Source organism: Elgaria multicarinata, chromosome 2 (genome assembly GCF_023053635.1).
Source record: "Elgaria multicarinata webbii isolate HBS135686 ecotype San Diego chromosome 2, rElgMul1.1.pri, whole genome shotgun sequence".
Taxonomy (NCBI): Eukaryota; Metazoa; Chordata; class Lepidosauria; order Squamata; family Anguidae; genus Elgaria; species Elgaria multicarinata.
Window position 1 is genome coordinate 785,119 of NC_086172.1, and position 22,305 is coordinate 807,423.

General features: G+C 43.0%; 1 protein-coding gene across 1 annotated transcript in view; it reads left to right on the plus strand.

Annotated features, from left to right (window-relative positions):
- SETDB2 (SET domain bifurcated histone lysine methyltransferase 2) overlaps positions 1-21,710 on the plus strand; it is a 62,918-nt gene extending 41,208 nt beyond the window's left edge. The window contains exons 9-13 of the mRNA XM_063115845.1: positions 7,821-7,917; positions 10,395-10,488; positions 12,550-12,824; positions 15,850-15,938; positions 21,281-21,710. Coding sequence (XP_062971915.1) covers positions 7,821-7,917; positions 10,395-10,488; positions 12,550-12,824; positions 15,850-15,938; positions 21,281-21,398 — 673 coding nt within the window. The 3' untranslated portion in view covers positions 21,399-21,710. The remainder of the gene's footprint in view (positions 1-7,820; positions 7,918-10,394; positions 10,489-12,549; positions 12,825-15,849; positions 15,939-21,280) is intronic.
- The last annotated feature ends 595 nt before the right edge of the window (positions 21,711-22,305 follow it).

Consider the following 22,305-nt stretch of genomic DNA (forward strand, 5'->3'; position numbering starts at 1 on the left):
AACAATTATATCACCCCAAAAAAATTCCGTATGACAACAGTTACTTCTATTCTCCAACTCCTACATACGAGGGTCTGGTTCGCTGTGGTAGACCTGAGGGATGCCTACTTCCACATTTCCATCAGGAAGTCGCATCAAACTTACCTGCGCTTCTCCATCGGAACTCAGCAGTTCCAATTCACCGTCCTCCCTTTTGGACTTGCGACGGCGCCGAGAGTCTTCACAAAGGTGATGGCAGTCGTCTGCGCTCATCTGAGACAAAAGGAAGTGTTTATTTACCCATACATAGACGATTGGCTTCTGGTAGCGGACAGCTGCAGTACGCTTCAGAAAAACATAGCAACAACACTCGAATTGTTGAGCACTCTGGGACTTTGGGTCAACGAAGAGAAATCCATCTTGACTCCACAGAGGAGAATAGACTTTATAGGGGTGACTCTATCATCTCTAGATGGAAGAGCATATCTCCCTGTGTCCAGAGCAAAGACTCTTCGCGATCTGGTCCTCGACATCGAGGGCCGAGCAAGGCTCTCAGCATGGACAATCCAGAGATTGCTGGGTCTAATGGCAGCCACCACCGCAGTGATCAGATTCACAAGGCTACGAATGAGAGTCTTACAAGGGTGGTTTTTAAGAACGTTCGACCTACGACGCAACGCTCACAGAACCTTCCTCTCGATCCCGAGACAAGTGCGGGCATCCCTCAAGTGGTGGCTGTCGATGGGGAACCTTTTAGAAGGAGTTCCTTTCCAACAAAAATCACCGTCGGTAACGATCACGACCGACGCTTCTATGTTCGGATGGGGAGCGCATTGCAACACCCTCACTGCCCAGGGCCGATGGTTTCCCCACCAAAAGGAGGAGCATATCAACCACCTGGAACTTTTAGCAGTGGAGAATGCTGTAAAAACCTTCGCTCAGATCATCGAAGGCCGGAATGTCCTAATTGCTACAGACAACACCACAGTAGTCTGCTACATAAACAGGCAAGGGGGAACAAGATCACACCCGTTGACCCGGTCGGCTCTCAGAATTTGGAATTGGTGCATAAAAAGAAATACTCACCTGACTGCGATCCACGTAGCAGGGAAGGAGAACACCATCGCAGACTCCCTCAGCAGGTCCTTCCACACCGACCATGAGTGGGAACTCGATACCGAAGTAAGGAAAGACCTCTTTCGGTACTGGGGGTATCCAGCTGTCGATGTCTTCGCTACCGAGGAAAACGCAGCCTGTTCCAGATTCTGCAGCAGAGCAGGAAAAGGAAGAAACTCGTTAGGAGACGCATTCACAAGAACGTGGAGAGAGGACTTGCTTTACATCTTTCCCCCTTTCCCACTCCTGACGAGGGTTCTAGCCAAAATTCAATCGGACGGAGCAGACTGCGATAGCCCCTTGGTGGCCTCAACAGACTTGGTTCCCTCATGCTCTTCGCCTCTCGAAACGGAACTATATCAAACTGCCGTCGTTACCGACGTTATCTTGACACCAAGGCAGAGTTCGTCATGCAGACCTCCAGACACTCAAAATGACAGCGTGGAGGATAACACCCTATCCCCTCTCCGTTCCGAAACCTTAACGGTGGATCACTTCTTGATGGCATCGAGAAAACCGTCAACGAGAAAGTCTTATGCTAATAAGTGGCAGAGATTCAAGAATTTCACCCTAAAGAACAGTCAAATGAATCATAGAATCATAGAATCATAGAATAGCAGAGTTGGAAGGGGCCTACAAGGCCATCGAGTCCAACCCCCTGCTCAATGCAGGAATCCACCCTAAAGCATCCCTGACAGATGGTTGTCCAGCTGCCTCTTAAATGCCTCTAGTGTGGGAGAGCCCACAACCTCCCTAGGTAACCGATTCCACCGTCGCACTGCTCTAACAGTCAAGAAGTTTTTCCTGATGTCCAGCTGGAATCTGGCTTCTTTTAACTTGAGCCCGTTATTCCGTGTCCTGCACTCTGGGAGGATCGAGAAGAGATCCTGGCCCTCCTCTGTGTGACAACCTTTGAAGTATCTGAAGAGTGCTATCATGTCTCCCCTCAATCTTCTCTTCTCCAGGCTAAACATGCCCAGTTCTTTCAGTCTCTCTTCATAGGGCTTTGTTTCTAGACCTCTGATCATCCTGGTTGCCCTCTTCTGAACACGCTCCAGCTTGTCTGCGTCCTTCTTGAATTGTGGAGCCCAGAACTGGACACAGTACTCTAGATGAGGCCTAACCAGGGCTGAATGGAGAGGAAGCAGTACCTCACGTGATTTGGAAGCTATACTTCTATTAATGCAGCCCAAAATAGCATTTGCCTTTCTTGCAGCCATGAGCTCCCTAAGGAGGTTCGCTTGGCACCTACATTATATGCTTTTAGATGCCAGGTGAAGACCTTTTTATTCTCCCAACATTTTAACAATCTATAAATTTTAAATAATATGGTTTTAAAATTGTAATTTTGCATTGCTGCTGTTTTTATCTGGTTGAGCTTTTATATTGTATTTTATATTATGGTTTTATACTGTTGTTTTATACTTTGAATGGTTTTAATTTTTGTGAACCGCCCAGAGAGCTCCGGCTATTGGGCGGTATAGAAATGTAATAAATAAATAAATAAATAAATAAAATATTGCACTGTTGGCTCATATTCAGCTTGCGATCTACAACAATTCCAAGATCTTTCTCGTTTGTAGTATTGCTGAGCCAAGTGTCCCCCATCTTGTAACTGTGCATTTGGTTTCTATTCCCTAAATGTAGAACTTGGCATTTATCCGTATTAAATTTCATTCTGTTGTTTTCAGCCCAGCACTCCAGCCTATCAAGATCACTTTGAAGTTTGTTTCTGTCTTCCAGGGTATTAGCTATCCCACCCAATTTGGTGTCATCTGCAAATTTGATCAGCGTTCCCTGCACCTCCTCGTCCAAATCATTAATAAAAATGTTGAAGAGCACTGGGCCCAGGACTGAGCCCTGTGGCACCCCACTCGTTGCCTCTCCCCAGTTTGAGAATGTTCCATTGATAAGTACTCTTTGAGTCCGATTCTGTAGCCAACTGTGAATCCACCTAATAGTTGTTCCATGTAGCCCACTTTTAGCTAGTTTGTTAATCAGAATGTCATGTGGTACTTTGTCAAAAGCTTTGCTGAAGTCAAGATATATGACGTCCACAGCATTCCCACAGTCCACAAGGGAGGTTATCCTATCAAAAATGAGATCAAATTAGTCTGACAGGATTTGTTCCTGACAAATCCATGTTGGCTTCTAGTAATCACTGCATTGATTTCAAGATGTTTACAGATTGACTTCTTTATAATCTGCTCCAGAATTTTCCCAGGGATGGATGTCAGACTGACTGGTCAGTAGTTCCCAGGTTCCTCCTTTTTGCCCTTTTTGAAGATAGGGACAACGTTAGCCCTCCTCCAGTCGTCTGGCAGCTCACCCGTCTTCCATGATTTTGCAAAGATAAAAAGACAAAGGTTCTGAGAGTTCTTCTACTAGCTCCTTCATTACTCTAGGATGCAGTTCATCGGGCCCTGGAGATTTAAACTCATTCAAGGAAATTAGGTGTTCTTTGACCATTTGTTTATCAATCTCAAACTGCAATCCTGCCCCCTCAACTTCTGCTTCACTTTTTCCAGGGGGGTCATAGACCCACTTTTGGGAGAAGACCGAGGCAAAGTAGAAATTGAGCACTTCAGCCTTTTCTTTGTCGTCTGTTATCAATTTGCCATCCTCATTAAGCAGTTGAACCACCATTTCTTTCCTCTGTCTTTTACTACTCACATATCTGAAGAAAGCCTTTTTATTGCTTTTAGCATCCCTCGCTAATCTCAGCTCATTCACAGCTTTAGCCTTCCTGACGCCATTTCGGCACTTCTGCGCCACTTGTCTGTACTCTTCTTTTGTAGCCTGGCCTTCCTTCCACTTCCTATATGTATCCCTTTTTGTTTTCAGGTCATCTCTAAGCTTTTTGTGGAGCCACATTGGTTTCCTCTGTTGTCTTCTATCTTTTCTCCTTGTTGGAATTGTTTGTAACTGTGCCTTTAAAATTTCATTTTTTAAATACTCCCACCCATCCTGCACTCCTTTTCTCATTAGGCTCCCTTGCCACGGGACCTTACTTATTATAGTTCTGAGTTTATTAAAATCAGCTTTCCTAAAATCCAGAGTATGTGTATGGCTACGCTCGACTTTTGTCTCCTTCCTAATCAAGAATTCAAGTATGACGTGGTCACTTTCCCCCAGAGTTCCCGTAACTGCCACTTTATCCACTAAGTTATCCCTATTGGTCAATAACAAGTCAAGGATTGCTGATCCTCTAGTTCCTTCCACCACTTTCTGTAGGAGAAAGTTATCACCCATACATGTCAGGAATTTCTTGGAAGGTCCGCTTTTGGCAGTAATGGTCTCCCAACAGATATCAGGGTAATTGAAGTCCCCCATCACCACTACATCACACTTCTTTGAAACACTGGCAATTTGTTTCTCAAAAGTTTCATCCTCGTCTTCTCCTTGATTGGGTGGTCAGTAGTAGCCTCCGATTATCATATTCTTTTTATTCCTAGCCCCATTTATTTTAATCCAGACGCTCTCGACGGGGCTCCCAGTCTCATCCGCCTGTATTTCTGTGCAGGGATAGGTATTTTTAACATATAGTGCAACTCCACCTCCCTTTCTATTTCTTCTGTTCTTTTTGAACAAGTTATATCCTTCAATTGCTATATTCCAGTCATGGGAGTCATCCCACCAAGTTTCAGTTATACCTCTCAAGTCGTATTTTCCTTCATGTAATAAGAGTTCAAGTTCATTCTGTTTGTTTCCCATGCTCTGGGCATTAGTATATAGACATCGAAGACCATGTGTTTTATAGTCTGGCTTTGTTCCTACATTGTTGCAGACACTATTTTGGGACACTGTTGGAGCTGTTCTCTGTACTGTGGTGCATTGGCCTTCATCCATTATTGCCTTGAAATTTACATCTCCCACCCCCGTAAGATTCAGTTTAAAGCCCTCCTGATCAAGTTCTTCATGCTGTGGCCGAACTCATTCTTTCCAGCCCTTGTGAGGTGCAACCCATCCCTTGCCAGCAGTCCATGCTCCAAGAAGCGTAGCCCATGGACCCAGAATCCAAAACTCTCACGACGGCACCACCTTCGAAGCCAGTCGTTCATCCGGAGTATTTTTCTTTCCCTTTCTAATCCTCTTCCAAGAACTGGGAGGATGGATGAGAAAACTACCTGGGCCCCAAAGTTCTTCAGTTTCCTTCCCAGAACATCAAAGTCTGAAATGATTTCTTCGTAGCTCTGCTTGGCGACATAATTTGTTCCCACATGGATGAGAAGAAAGGGGTATGTGTCCGTGGGCTTTATGAGCTTCGGTAACCCTTCAGTCACATCTCTAATCTGTGCTCCAGGGAGACAGCACACCTGGCGAGTCCATGGGTCTTCACGACATACTTGGGTTTCAATCCCACGCAGCAGGGAGTCTCCCACAACGACTACTCTTCTCTTCTTTTTTGACCTACCTTCTGCCTCTTGGTCACTGTTGCATGGTGTCTCCTGTACTTCCTCCTCTGCAAACTGTCCTTCAATCTCATTCTCCAGAAGCTTAAAGCGGTTGCTTAACTCCAATGGCTCCACTGGTGCAGAATGCCTTCTAATTCTTCTGCTCCTAACTGTCACTCTTTTCCAGGGAGTTTCCTCTTCATTGGCTTCCCTCCCATCAGCATACTCCACTTCTGCTTCAGCTGGCTGTTGTTCTTCAATCTCATGTGCTTCTTGTTGCTGTTGCAGTTCCACCGTTCGGTCTAAGAACTCCTCGACTTCTGTTATTCCGTGGAGGGTTGACACTCGCTGCTCAAGTCCTCTCACTTTTTCTTCCAAAAGTGCCACCAGCTTGCACTTGTTGCAGGTATACGCCATGTTGAGCTCAGGCAGAAACACGAACATTGCATACCCTTTGCAGGTCACCACCTCTAGGGACTCTGTTCCATCCATATTGTCGATTTCTGCTTTGGTTTTTTTTTTCCTTTTTGATTATAGTGGAATTGCCTTTGCTTTGTTGTGTCCTCTCTGAAGGTAATGCCAGACTCTTGTTCAGTTGCAACAATACTGGAATACCTACTGTCTTTGTACCAACAGGGATTAAAACTTTCCTCAATTAGGTTACACCTAGCTGCGATTGCAGCATATCGTAAAGGTGCTGAGGGCTTTTCAGTTTTTTCCCATCCTTTGTCGAAGACATTCCTAAAAGGCCTAAAGAATACAATACCAACAATTAAGGAGATCGTTCCATCGTGGAGTCTGTCAGTAGTGTTGCAATCACTGACAAGAAAGCCCTTTGAGCCTATGGCCTCTGCAGATCTTAGACTCTTATCCCTCAAGACTGCCTTCCTAGTGGCTATAACCTCTGCAAGACGTGCAAGTGAGCTCAGGGCTCTCAGGATAGACCCTCTTTATACTACATTTCATAAGGACAAGGTGGTTCTACGCACAGACTTGGCATTTCTGCCTAAAGTAGTATCGTTTCATTTGTCACAGGACATTATTTTACCAGCTTTCTTCCCTAATCCCACAACAGTAGTAGATAGGTCACTTCACATGCTGGATGTGAGGAGAGCTCTCACCTTCTACAAGGCCAGAACTGAAAATTTCAGGAAAACCAAACAATTATTTGTTTGTTATGGAGAGCCACGTAAGGGACTCCCTGTATCATGCCAACGATTGTCACGGTGGATTGTGCAGACAATTGAGCTGGCATACTCACTTTCAAAATTGAAACTGCAGCAACCAGTGACAGCTCACTCACATGCTGGATGTGAGGAGAGCTCTCACCTTCTACAAGGCCAGAACTGAAAATTTCAGGAAAACCAAACAATTATTTGTTTGTTATGGAGAGCCACGTAAGGGACTCCCTGTATCATGCCAACGATTGTCACGGTGGATTGTGCAGACAATTGAGCTGGCATACTCACTTTCAAAATTGAAACTGCAGCAACCAGTGACAGCTCACTCAACCAGAGCCATGGCAACCTCTGTCGCCTTCAGCAGAGGACTGCCTTTAAGATAAGTGTGCAAGGCAGCTACATGGTCCGCTCCATCCACGTTTGTCAAACACTACAACTTGGACACTCGTGCACGACAAGACTGCTCCTTTGGGAGGACAGTCCTCTCCGAGGTTCTAAGATGACACACCAACCCACCTCCAGGTATGTCAGCTTGCTACTCGCCCATATGTGTGATGCATAGAGACCACGATGAAGAAATTCAGGTTGCTTACCTGTAACTGTAGTTCTTCGAGTGGTCATCTATGCATTCACACAACCCACCCACCATCCCCTCTTGGTGGTGCATAGTGGTTATTTTATTTATTTATTTAGAATATAGGTATATGCTTATATGTTTATAGTACATTTTATTGGATGACACATTTCATGTTTATGGGAGCACAATGTCGGACTCCTGTAAACTGAGGTAAGGGCGGGAACCCTGGGCGCATGCGCAGTAGCGTGGGGGAGGGGTTCCCGCCAAAAACCTTTTACCTAGCTAGTAGAGGTTCCGATTCAGGTCTCCGCGCAGGCGCAGAGCCCATATGTGTGAATGCATAGATGACCACTCGAAGAACTACAGTTACAGGTAAGCAACCGGCATTTGTATTTAAAACATAAGAATCTTAAATGTGTTGATAAATTCTGGAGTTTCTACCTTCCAGAGCTTCCACCAAAGGTTAGGAAAGGAATTTGGTTTGAAACTGACATTGGGCAATTTCTAAGAGAAATATTTTAAATAATTCTGTTTCATTCTATGTTATATAAAACTTTTTCTATTTCTTATCAGAATTCAGAACTACAACTATAACAGGAGTTGGAATAACCAAGCTATCACACGACAAAAAACTAGAACATATATTCTTCAAAGTCGTCGGAAACAACTAGTAAAAATACCAGATTTATTTTTAGCCTTCCTTGTGGGCTTCTCACTTCATTTCAGTGTACATTTCCAGTCTCTTCAAATCTATTCTGTTCTTACATGTGATGTAAAAATGGTTTAGGATACAACAATCTGTTGCTAACACAAAGGACCTGTTCAGACAACACACTAAGCCATGATTAGGCAGCTAACTCTTTTGCAGCAAATTGTAATTTTATTTATTTATTTATTGCATTTCTATACCGCCCAATAGCCAAAGCTCTCTGGGCTGTTTACAAATTTAAGACAATTCAAAACAAAACAATAGTATAAAGCCATAATATAAAATACAATATAAAAGCACAACCAAGATATAAACAGCAGCAATGCAAAAATACAAATTTAAAATACAAATTTAAAACAGCAAAGTTAAAATTAATTTATAGACTGTTAAAATGCTGGGAGAATAAAAAGGTCTTCACCTGGCGTCTAAAAGCATATAATGTAGGTGCCAAGCAAACCTCCTTAGGGAGCTCATTCCACAGCCGGCGTGCCACAGCGGAGAAGCCCCTCCTCCTGGTAGCCCCCTGCCTTACTTCCTTTGGCAGGGGCTCACAGAGAAGGACCCCTGAGGATGACCTTATGGTCCAGACAGGTACATCTTTAAAGTGTGGTTATGTAGCCATCATGGTTAGGAAGGGTTAACATGACATACCAAGTCATGGCTCCCATGATACATTAAGCCGTAATGTTTAGCTCAGAATTCTTAACCACTGTGGCTTAGTGTGTCGTCTGAACAGGGTCATTGTTGTTATACCCTTCTTTCTCTCTCTTCCCCCAAGTACAATCTCTGAATCATAGAATCATAGAATAGCAGAGTTGGAAGGGGCCTACAAGGCCATCGAGTCCAACCCCCTGCTCAATGCAGGAATCTGCTTCTAAGGGCAGCTTGCAAGTCTACCCCTTAGTGAGCTTGTACCCTTGTAGATAGGAGAAGAAAGGGAATCATAGAGTAGTAGAGTTGGAAGGGGCCTATAAGGCCATCAAGTTCAACCCCCTGCTCAATGCAGGAATTCCACCTTAAAGCATACCTGACAGACGGTTGTCCAGCTGCCTCTTGAAGGCCTCTTGTGTGGGAAATGCATACCTTTTTTCAATGAGGGTTATGTAGATAAATCACTACTTGGTGTAGTCCAGTGTTGCTACTGCTTCTCCACATTTTTTTTTGGTCTCTTTAGGTGAACTGATAAGAGTGTGGATGTATACATTTCTCTAACACTTGTCCTGCTTGCCTATTTAAAAGGGAAGCTTGGTGGGCAGAAAATAGTCACTATGCATTTGTGTACTACTCCAACCCAGCAGACAGTGGCAGCAGGACATTGCCAATATGGTATCCTTTGTGAGGGGGTGGTGGGAAAAGTGGCAAAGAAATACCATTTGGTCCCAGAGAGAAATTGAGGGAGTTGGGTTTTTTGCTTTTCATGGACCTAGGAGCCTTCTACTATTGTTTGGGTGCAGTGGCATCTCTAGGTGGCTATGAAAACACACGTTTTTGATTAGACACCATTTCTGCCAGATATGAAGGGTTATTTAAACTTATGTATTTCAATGCAGTATTCAAAGTTTGTGATGTCCCCGAAGTCTTTTGGAGACTCCTTTTTCCCCTCTCTTGACCCTGGCATCCCAGGGTGTCACTAGGTGAGCCAAATTAAGCTTTGCCACAAGGACTCTGTTCACCCTAAAATACCTATAGGATCAATAGCTACCTACTGCATTAAAAAGCAATATGACTCTTTAATATGAAGCAGGGGAAGAAAACTCTGCCAGCTTCCACTCCAGCCACCCAAGAGAAGTTAGCATACAGTTCTGCTGTAAGTTGGCTGAGGGAACCAGGACATTAATACTGTATAAGATAAGACTGAAGTCACTCCAGTCAAACAAAATATTGGTTCTAGGTTCTAATACTTCCCCTGGCTGCTGGCCTTAGGCAGTTGGGCCATGTCCTGCATGGCACCAGAAGAGCCATGCAAAAGGCCATTGTTTGGAGGCAGAAATCTCTTGTCTTCCTGGCAGAAGACATTAACAGATCAGGCTGCTTTCTTGAGACTGAAAACCTTAAAGTCTTGGTGGTATAATTATAGGAACTTGCCTGTGAAATTGATCTAATGACATAACTTGATTTAGGCTCCCATGTTTAACATACATTGCAGGGTAAGTCTGGAATTACACACTTTTACCACATTTTAGGACTTAAGCTTTTAAAAAAAGACAAAGTGTAAATAAAGTACCTGTTCCAGTTCTACTAAATTAAATGTTTTGATAAATTGGAGCCATTTTTCCAGTCCACTTTTTCAAATAATTCTATATTGCAGTATAGCAAGCATTCACTCTGAGAAGTGGCTTGTCTTATCTTCACTAGGTTGAAGTTTAATCACTAAGTTAAAAAAGAAAAATGCACCTTTTACAAAGAGCAAAATGTAGAGCTTTTTGTTTTCTTCAAAGGGAATCAGTGATGCCAGCTCAGATGAGGATGAAAGTTCTGTGTGTGAGAAATCGGGAAGAAGAATAACTACTGCAACCAAGAAAGGAGACGAAAGTAATTTTACAGCTCTTAGTTTCATGCTCATATAATTCACACTAATTTGTTCGAGCAAAGTTGTTGAATTTGTTTCTTTTATATTATGAATTCTGTTATTTAATTTAGAATATGTAATTAATAATTCAAACTGTTCTTCACTGTAAAAGAAGGAATAATTGCCCCAAATTCATGCTAAAAAAAATTGGAGATCATATCCACAAAATGGTAGAGATGGTAGACTGGCCATCCCCAGCCTGGTGTCCCCAAATGCTTGCTGAAATTATGGGAGTTGTAATCTAACACATCTGGGAGACATCAGGTTGGGAAAGGCTCCTGTAGACAATTTGCTTCCTAAATGGTTTGAGTCATGGTGGATGAAGGCACAGGACTTAAACCTCTCCCAGCTGAATCTGTCTGGCTACTTGATGCAGCAGTATAGATACAATGGAAGAAAAGGATCACTGTGGTCTCTTATAATTTCCCTTTCTGTGGCCTGCTTTGCATATAATGACAACCCAGAGTATGGGTAGAGTATGAATTATGGTTGACTCATGGGTCACGCTGCACTGTGGTTTAACTATAGATTGTTAACTGCAAACAACCCGGAAAGATAACTCAGAAGGTGGTGCTGGGGGGCGTCTACTCCACCCCATAGCTATTTGCCAGTGGAGTACCACAAGGTTCCATCTTGTTTCCCATCTATATGAGACTTGATAGGCTGGAGCGCTGGGCTGAAAACAACAGAATGAAATTTAAAGGGATACATGCAAAGTTATACATCTAGGAAAAAGAAATCAAATGCACAGTTACATGATGGGGGATACTTGGCTCAGCAATACTACAAGCATGTTGTAGATCACAAGTTGAATATGAGCCAACAGTGTGATGTGGCAGCAAAAAAAGCAAATGCTATTTTAGGATGCATTAATAGAAATATAGCTTCCAAATCAAACGAGGTACTGGTTCCCCTTTATTCAGCCCTGGTTAGGCCTCATCTTGAGTATTGCGTCCAATTCTGGGCACCACACATCAAGAAGCAGGCAGACAAACTGGACGGGGTTCAGAGGAGAGGGCAACCAGGATGATCAGGGGTCTGGAAACAAATCCCTATGAAGAGAGACTGAAAGAACTGGGCATGTTCAGCCTGGAGAAGAGGAGATTGAGGAGAGACATGATAGCACTCTTCAAATACTTAAAAGGTTGTCACACTGGGGAGGGTCAGGATCTCTTCTCAATCATCCTGGAGTGCAGGACTCGGAATAATGGGCTCAAGTTACAGGAAGCCAGATTCTGGCTGGACATCAGGAAAAACTTCCTGACTGTTAAAGCAATACGACAATATAACAGGAAAAACTTCCTGACTGTTAGAGCATGGGTCACCTATCAAACAGGACACATTTCTGGGCAGCAACTACAGCAGTCAGAGTAGAAATCCAAATTAAACAACTTGATGGGGTAGTATGCCCGTCCAAAAAACAATAAGGATTTTCTCAAGTACACTATCACTATAGCCATACTCCATATCCATAGAATTTACTTTTAAAATACACCTTTATAAATATCCATATCCATACACTGAGTAACAAAGCACAATTGCAAATTTACCATGTACACTATGGAGTACTGGTAGAATTCCGTTTTGACTCCACAAAGTATTTTTCAAGTCTATATGTGATAACACTGTAAATCCTTGGGAATTTTCATTTTTGTTTTGCTTGGGATGCATCGATGCCAAGTCCAAATCTTCTTGTTCATTTGCAGACTGGAAGAATTCTTCCAGTCATCAAAGTCCTCTACAAAAGTTTACGGATTTTCACTATATATTTCCCTTGATTAGAAACATAACCCTTTAGAGAACATACAGCTCCGACTGGGAAGAGCTGACATTCTCCCTGAGGTGTGGAATTGCCCTTCTGCTCAGAGAACAGAAATTCACAGTATGGTTTTTTCTCTCCAACAGAAACTTGTTTAACTTTAAATTATGGCATGGATGTGTGATACTGGACATCAGTGTGACTGATGGATGAGTTTAATGTGATACTCCTGAATCATATGCTATTTTGAAATGCTGTTTGATAGAATCAAGCCTACAAGGAAAGCTCGGGGAACTAGTGAACATTGTACTATCTGAAGCTGATCCTCTTTCAAATGCCACTTTGAGCAACAAGACACCTGTGCAAGATGACAGATGGATTAAAAAACCATGCAAGGAACTACTCTGGACTGATGACACTCACAAGAAAAAAACTGGGAGAGGCAGGCAAGAACCTGCTCATACTGAAGTAGCAATAGAAGACGAGAATCCTTGTTTGTTCGATGCCACTAGAGAAGGCAACGTGGGCAGGTTTCTTAACGTAAGTGCCAGTGGCGTGTCATCTTTGTTTAAATTCAGGTTAATGTTTTGTAAACATTCAGGCATGAACTTGCTCACAAACAGTATGTTCAGAGGCTGAATATGTGGAACCTCTAGCGTTTCTGCATAGGGTGTCCCTCCCCTTCTGCTTCTGGTATTTTTTGTTTTTAATTTTTTTCATTTAGATTAAGAATAACAAATATTGCTTACATTTGAAACACTAATAATAAATGCTAACTTGGTCTTGTTTAGCTTCAGAACCTATACCAATTGAGTTCAAGACAACCTGGTGGATAACCAAGCTAAGTCCGAACTTGACACCTGTGCTGTTAAATGTGGAAGCTAGAGCAAAAAAGCTAAGGTCTAAAAGTGAAAAATCAAGTGTTCTGAGTTAAATGTTTCTGAGACTTAGGGCATAATAATCCCATAGGGCTCCCTGTTGTCCTCCAAACTCTGAGGCTGGTGGGAATCCTATACAGAGCGGGAGGAGCGTGGAGGCCATCTTTGTCTCCGCACTCCTCCTGCTCTACATTTTTGCTAGGCAGCCTTCTTCACCCTTCTCACTGGAGCTTTGCAAAGTGGGAGGAAGGCAGCTGGGGAAGCTGGAGGATTCTTCATAACCCGCCCTCCCCAGCCCCCTCCCCTCCCCTCCCTTCCCCACCCATAGAACTGCCCATAGAACAGGTGGGGTGGGGAGTTGGGGTTCCTGGGTCGGAGGTCGGAGCACTGTCACCGACTTTGGATCCAGAAATGTTGCCTAGGGCCCATAGAATTGCTATGGATGCTGCAGGTGTTAATTCTGGTAGTGTGAATGTTAAAACTGTTGCACCCAGTTTCAGAACCTAAAATGTAATTGCACTTAAGGAGTTAACCCAATTTGGAATTAAAAGGGTTAACTAAGCTTGGTTCCAAGATAGCTTCAATTTTGGAAACGATTCCATGTCTCATTTTCAGAAATAAGACAAAGTCCCAGATTCAGAAAAATATTCTAAGATCTAACTTCAGAAATTAAAGCGTTAACATTATTTGTAAGTTCGAAAGCATCTAAAGAGGTCCATAGATATCCAAATCTTTGGGTCCAGCGAAGATCATAGGTGAAGTAGCAAGAGAGCAAAGTGAAATGAAATTGAGCTCTCGTTACCTTTGCACTTGTTCTGGCCAGAGGTGGGCCCCAATGAGTGATGAGACAACCATATTCCAATAAAAAATGGGCAGTTTGGTTGGTTAGACCACCCATTCACCAGTCAGAAGTGAGATGTCTATTCCCAACAATCTCACATTTTACACTTGTGTTTTGGTAACATCTCCAGCGTTATCATTAATGGCTTAATCAGAGACTTTCTAAAATGTTGCTGAAGTTCTACCATCTGGACATCTTATCTTGATTGATGTTTTTCTTCTTAGTTCGTCTTCCTTGAACTTTGGGCATATATGCCTTTAACCACTCTCCCCAATAATTCTTCATTTTTATGGCTCCTCGAACCAAGAGGTGTTGAGTATGTGCAGGTGCATAACACGAGCTTCTCAGCAAAGGTTTTTCCTCCTAGTTGGTATGTGAGCATGCGTCAGTTTTCATGCTCCTTCACTCATTATCAGCAGCTCTGCAAACACAGCTTGCCGAAAATTAATCTTGCTCTGCAAAATCTGTTTGCAAAAGGCAGCTGCATTTTTTTCTTTTCAAAGCCAGTCCTTTTAAGTCTTAGTTAGAGGTATTATAATGCCATAACATGAATTAGCTTAAAATCACAATTTCAGAGTGAAGCTAAACAGACCCCTGACCATGGGTCAGGGGTCTGGAATATAATATCCAGCACTGGAGTCTGGATGACATCCCTAGACCTCAAGGATGCCTATCTTTACAGTTATAAGATATTGTTGCACTCCCCACTCTCCAAAACATCCTCATGGTATGTGACATCCAATGTTGTGCAAGCAGAACAGGACTTTCTCCTCCCAAGCACCTGTGTCCTCCCAAATCTTTTTTGGAGAGTTCTCTGGAGCAGATTACGAGGGTATAGTGTAGCAAGGGCATAATTTCCTTCCCATTGCACTGATGGAAGCTGTTCCATTGATACCATCCTGGATTGTTCATCTAGCTAGACAGTCCTGGACTGTCAAACTCCTTTGAGGCATTAAAGCAGTGCTTATGTGTTTTGCCAGTATTTGAGTGTAGGTTGTTGTTGAACCATGGGTTGTTTGTTGAATTGTGGGTTAGTATATTGTCTGAACCAGGACATTTTCCACAGGGTAGTTTGTTAACTATGTTGAATATCTCAACAACAAACCATGGATTCTCAAGGTGTCTTGTTCGAGAAAAATCAGCCACACTGCACTTGTTAACTTATTTTTCTTGAACAAGCCACCTTGACAATCCATGGTTTGTTGTTGGTTTGTTCAGCATGGTTAACAAGCCATATCACATGATTAACAAGCCACCCTATAGCAAATGACTTGGGTTCAGACAACAGGCTGACCCATGATTCATCGGAGGATGGCAACAAGGGAGAGGGCCTTCTCAGTGGTTGCCCCCCGACTGTGGAATGATCTCTCCGATGAGACTCGCCTGGCGCCAACGTTGTTATCTTTTCACCGGCAGGTCAAGACTTTTCTCTTCTCCCAGGCATTTTAACAGCATTTAACAATGTTAAGTTTGTTTTTAATGGACCCCAGAATTGTTGTTTTTAAATGGATACTGTTGTTTTTATGCTGTTTTTATGTTTTTTAAATTTTTGTATACTTTTAATGTTCACTATTTTTAATTGTTGTAAACCGCCCAGAGAGCTTCAGCTGTGGGGCGGTATATAAATGTAATAAATAAATAAATAAACAAACAACCCATGGTTCAACAACAGCCCACACTCAACCACTGAGTGTGGGTTAGTGTGTTGTGTGAATCCAGCCACTGCTTCTAGATAATGTTGATTTCTCAAACTAGAATCTGACTATTTAAGTGTGTTCGACAAAGTATATTAAAAAAAAAATAAAGTCCTTTCATTTTAACTTTCATTCATTTGTTTTGTTTATAGCACAGCTGCTCTCCTAATCTCTTTGTGCAAAGTGTATTTGTAGAGACTCACAACAGAAATTTCCCCTGGGTGTCATTCTTCACAAACAGGTTTGAAACATGTTCTTGCTTTTAATTCACTAAAAATAGCCCCAAGAGCAAAAAAAAAAAAATGTTCTCAAAAGAAAAGGTGTACAACACCTGCACTGAGATCTTCTTGAGCTGCAAAGAATAGAGTCCACCTCACAGAGTGGGTTTACTGCTGTCCTATTATGCTGCCTATTTAGGGCTGTTGTAACGGCCTTGCCAGCATAAAAGCAGCACAACATTGTGCTAGCAAAACACTATAGCAAGTGTTCATACCCATTTTTATAGAATCAGCTGTGTGACTGTGCCCAACTTGCATAGGGTACTACTTGAGCTACAGTGATGCATCTTTCTACATACAGCATTATGGTGAAAATGTCTGCTTAACATGACTCTGTTCTTGCCTGATGTTTCAAGGGATTGATGAAGGAACCTACATTCAGAGATTGGCAGAGAATTTTTTGCAGGCTAGTAGCTGGTTGAACTTTATACAGTGTCAAACTGTGCATTTTTATAACGTTCAAACATTGTTTTGTTTTGTTTGCCATGATTGTGTTCTATTTGAATACCTTAGCCAGGGCTAAGACCGGCTGGAAAGAAGGATGTGGAAGCATGATTTGAAGTGGTTTGATTAACCATGATTTGGTTGTTCCCTGCCTCCTCAATCTTGCTGTATTTCCCCTGCTTGATCACAAGGGGCAGACCTTGCCTCAGTAAGCTAAACCACGGCTTTATAATTTTGTTTCTTTAAGGACACAAACCATGATTAGAGCTGCTTAAGCATTGTGACTGTTTTTAAGCTTAATCATGTGACTGAAGTGTTACCGAAACTCATAAAGTCCACGGACACATACCCCTTTCTTCTCATCCATGTGGGAACAAATGATGTCGCCAAGCAGAGCTACGAAGAAATCATTTCAGACTATGAACTCTGGGAAGGAAACTGAAGAACTTTGGGGCCCAGGTAGTTTTCTCATCCATCCTCCCGGTTCTTGGAAGAGGATTAGAAAGGGAAAGAAAAATACTCCGGATGAACGACTGGCTATGAAGGTGGTGCCGACGTGAGAATTTTGGATTCTGGGACCACGGGCTACGCAACATGGACTGCTGGCAAGGGATGGGTTGCACCTCACAACGGCTGGAAAGAATGTGTTTGGCCACAGCATGAAGAACTTGATCAGGAGGGCTTTAAACTGAATCTTACGGGGGCGGGAGATGTAAACCTTGCGGCAACAATGGATGAAGGCCAAGGCACCACAGTACAGAGAACAGCTCCAATAGTGCCCCAAAATAGTGTCTGCAACAATGTAGGAACAAAGCCAGACTATATAATACATGGTCTTCGATGTCTATATACTAATGCCCAGAGCATGGGAAACAAACAGAACGAATTTGAACTCTTATTACATGAAGGCAAATACGACTTGATAGGTAAAACTGAAACTTGGTGGGATGACTCCCATGACTGGAATATAGCAATTGAAGGATATAACTTGTTCAAAAAGAACAGAAGAAATAGAAAGGGAGGTGGAGTTGCACTATATGTTAAAAAATACTATCCCTGCACAGAAATACAGGTGGATGAGACTGGGAGCCCCATCGAGAGCATCTGGATTAAAATAAATGGCGCAAGGAATAAAAAGAACATGATAATCGAAGTCTACTACCGACCACCCAATCAAGGAGAAGACGAGGATGAAACTTTTGAGAAACAAATTGTCAGTGTTTCAAGGAAGTGTGATGTAGTAGTGATGGGGGACTTCAATTACCCTGATATCTGTTGGGAGACCATTACTGCCAAAAGCGGCCCTTCCAAGAAATTCCTGACATGTGTGGGTGATAACTTTCTCCTACAGAAAGTGGAGGAAGGAACTAGAGGATCGGCAATCCTTGACTTGATATTGACCAACTGGGATGACTTAGTGGATAAAGTGGCAGTTACAGGAACTCTGGGGGAAAGTGACCACATCATACTTGAATTCTTGATTAGGAAGGAGACAAAAGTCGAGTGTAGCCATACACGTACTCTGGATTTTAGGAAAGCTGATTTTAATAAAGTCAGAACTATGATAAGTAAGGTCCCATGGCAAATGAGCTTAATGAGAAAAGGAGTGCAGGATGGGTGGGAGTATTTAAAAAATGAAATTTTAAAGGCACAGTTACAAACAATTCCAACAAGGAGAAAAGATAGAAGACAACAGAGGAAACCAATGTGGCTCCACAAAAAGCTTAGAGATGACCTGAAAACAAAAAGAGATACATATAGGAAGTGGAAGGAAGGCCAGGCTACAAAAGAAGAGTACAGACAATGCCGAAATGGCGTCAGGAAGGCTAAAGCTGTGAATGAGCTGAGATTAGCGAGGGATGCTAAAAGCAATAAAAAGGCTTTCTTCAGATATGTGAGTAGTAAAAGACAGAGGAAAGAAATGGTGGTTCAACTGCTTAATGAGGATGGCATATTGATAACAGATGACAAAGAAAAGGCTGAAGTGCTCAATTCCTACTTTGCCTCAGTCTTCTCCCAAAAGCGGGTCTATGACCCCCCTGGAAAAAGTGAAGCAGAAGTTGAGGGGGCAGGATTACAGTTTGAGATTGATAAACAAATGGTCAAAGAACACCTAATTTCCTTGAATGAGTTCAAATCTTCAGGGCCCGATGAACTGCATCCTAGAGTAATGAAGGAGCTAGCGGAAGAACTCTCAGAACCTTTGTCTATTATCTTTGCAAAATCATGGAAGACGGGTGAGGTGCCGGACGACTGGAGGAGGGCTAACGTTGTCCCTATCTTCAAAAAGGGCAAAAAGGAAGTACCTGGGAACTACAGACCATTCAGTCTGACATCCATCCCTGGGAAAATTCTGGAGCAGATTATAAAGAAGTCAATCTGTAAACACCTTGAAATCAATGCGGTGATCACTAGAAGCCAACATGGATTTGTCAAGAACAAGTCCTGTCAGACAAATTTGATCTCATTTTTTGATAAGGTAACCTCCCTTGTGGACCGTGGGAACGCTGTGGACGTCATATATCTTGACTTCAGCAAAGTTTTTGACAAAGTACCACATGACATTCTGATTAACAAACTAGCTAAAAGTGGGCTACATGGAACAACTATTAGGTGGATTCACAGTTGGCTACAGAATCGGACTCAAAGAGTACTTATCAATGGAACCTTCTCAAACTGGGGAGAGGCAACGAGTGGGGTGCCACAGGGCTCAGTCCTGGGCCCAGTGCTCTTCAACATTTTTATTAATGATTTGGACGAGGAGGTGCATAGAACGCTGATCAAATTTGCAGATGACACCAAATTGGGTGGGATAGCTAATACTCTGGAAGACAGAAACAAACTTCAAAGTGATCTTGATAGGCTGGAGTGCTGGGCTGAAAACAACAGAATGAAATTTAATAGGGATAAATGCCAAGTTCTACATTTAGGAAATAGAAACCAAAGGCACAGTTAAAAGATGGGGGATACTTGGCTCAGCAATACTACAAATGAGAAGGATCTTGGAATTGTTGTAGATCGCAAGCTGAATATGAGCCAACAGTGCGATATGGCTGCAAGAAAGGCAAATGCTATTTTGGACTGCATTAATAGAAGTATAGCTTCCAAATCACGTGAGGTACTGGTTCCTCTCTATTCGGCCCTGGTTAGGCCTCATCTAGAGTATTGCGTCCAGTTCTGGGCTCCACAATTCAAAAAGGACGCAGACAAGCTGGAGCGTGTTCAGAGGAGGGCAACCAGGTTGATCAGGGGTCTGGAAACAAAGCCCTATGAAGAGAGACTGAAAGAACTGGGCATGTTTAGCCTGGAGAAGAGAAGATTGAGGGGAGACATGATAGCACTCTTCAAATACTTCAAAGGTTGTCACACAGAGGAGGGCCAGGATCTCTTCTCGATCCTCCCAGAGTGCAAGACACGGAATAATGGGCTCAAGTTAAAAGAAGGCAGATTCCAGCTGGACATCAGGAAAAACTTCCTGACTGTTAGAGCAGTGCGACAATGGGATCAGTTACCTAGGGAGGTTGTGGGCTCTCCCACACTAGAGGCATTCAAGAGGCAGCTGGACAACCATCTGTCAGGGATGCTTTAGGGTGGATTCCTGCATTGAGCAGGGGGTTGGACTCAGTGGCCTTGTAGGCCCCTTCCAACTCTGCTATTCTATGATTCTATGATTCTATGATTGTTCATCCTGCATTTTTGTTTTATTGGAGCTTTGCTTAGTATTTTTGGATTTTCAGTATGAGCAATACTTCCAATACTTCCACCACTTTTTTTAACAGAAAATATTTTTAAGAAATCCCTTTTAGTGACAGCACAAAAAGTTTTAAAAAATCTCCTCAATCCCCAGCTACTCCTGCATTTGCGTACCAGGAATGTTGTCTTGTTAATAACATTTTGTACAGAATTCATACTATGTACAGGTTTTATAACTAATATTTGATAAATGATGAAATAATTATTAAAGCACTTGATAGCATGAGAAGTGCTATGGATATGATTATCTCCATCGAGCTGCAGAACCCTGAAAGATTAATAATAATTTCTATTTGACAGATCTGCAAACTGAGGCTGAAAGATAATGACCATAAAGTTCATAATACAAATAGATTTTCAGCTCAGGACACAATTAAGTGACATCATTTTTCAATTGGAAAACAACGCACCAGACCATTCCCTGGGAGGTTTTCTTGGAGAGCAATCCTAGGGCCCCTAGACAGTGCCTGGGGGTCATAGGACGGTTCAGATTCCTGGAACTGAGGTCAAAGGCAGCGCTCCCCACCCATAGAGAGGATTGGGCCAGCTGCCTCTATGAGCGCACCAGCACAAGTTTGGAGGGGAGGGAAAGGGGGCGATTCTGTGGGCAGGGAGGGATGGGTTAGGGGCAATCCTCCAACTGCTTCAGCCTCCTTCGCTCCCACTCCCCAAGGCCTCAGCTAGACAGGCAAAAACGTCCGTCTAGATAAAATCCAGCATGTGGGGAGTGGGGAGATGCCGATGGCCTCCACGCTCCTGCTGCTATGCATAGGATTGCCCCATCAGCCGCCTCCAGATAGGGTTCTGCCCTTAGCTGAGTATATATATATATATTTAGACAGTGAATAGTTTATGCATCACTCCCTAATAACTCTTCTATTTTCTGTGTCCTATTAAACATTCTTTAAATGTTCCCACTTAGAAATTGGCAGGACTTATTCCCCAAGTTGCCCCCAAATATATTTTTATTGCCCAGACTGATATCTGGATGATACTTTATGTGAAAAAAGGGGCTGGCATCTCTTTTACAAATTAGGCACAGAAAGTCAGTGCAGCTGCTCTTTGATTATTGCTGTTATATTAACTGGGTATTATGTTTGCTTCCTAGGCATGTAAAAGCTGGAACTGAACTTACATGGGATTATGGCTATGAAGCTGGAAGTATGCCTGAGGCAGAGACGACCTGTCTGTGTGGGACTCCTAAGTGCAGGGAAAAAATACTATAGGTTTTTTTTTAAAAAAATCTGTTAAACTGGATTAAGGTATAGAAAGGGGGCAATTCACATGACCAGGATTAAAAGGTGGTAAAAGCAGCTACAGAATAGCCTGCCAAGGTGACAGGAAAATCCCCAAGAGCCGTCAGAAAACCTTCTGGGGCAGACTATCTTAATCAGACCCCCACCCCTGTAGAGGCTTAGAGTCCCAGAAAATCCAAACCTCACCAGATCTGTCCATAATAGCTGAAGTATGAAAAGTTCCTCTTCCCCAGATCACCATCACCCCAGCCTACACAGAAAATCAGATCCAAAGTGTGCCCTGCCAAATGAGCAGTGCCAGGTACTAATTAGGACAGACCCATGGAGGCCATGAAGTTCTGAGCCACTCCCAACAAGGTAGCCTCAGCATATATGCTGAAGCCCCCCGGTGAGACAAACTCAGGAGATTTCAATGCCAAACCAAGAACGCCTTTGGTAGCTCAGGAAAGGAGAATGTTGGGCAGCCGGGCTTTGTGCACCAACAGAATCCCTACTCTGTCTCATATACCCAGCTACAGATACACACACTTGAAAGCGGAAGACTGCACGATACGGCATCTGACCGGCAGGATAGAATCACAGTAGACCACAGTGACTCTGCCTTCCCACCCCCTGCATTTTCTCTGCTGCAACACAGTGCACCCAGATGTGCAAAGCTGGGAGAGATTTACTCTCCTTGTCTTATCCAACCAGGTCTCCACCTTACAGTATCTTTATAGCCCGTACACACACAAACAATTTACACATCTATGTACACTTTGAAGTCTTTTTCAAGTCCGTGTCTGACAAGACTTTAAATCCCAGGGCAAAATTATTGTTGTTGCTGCTGCTGCTGCTGCTGCTGCTGCTGCTGCTGCTGCCGCCCTTTGAATGTGTT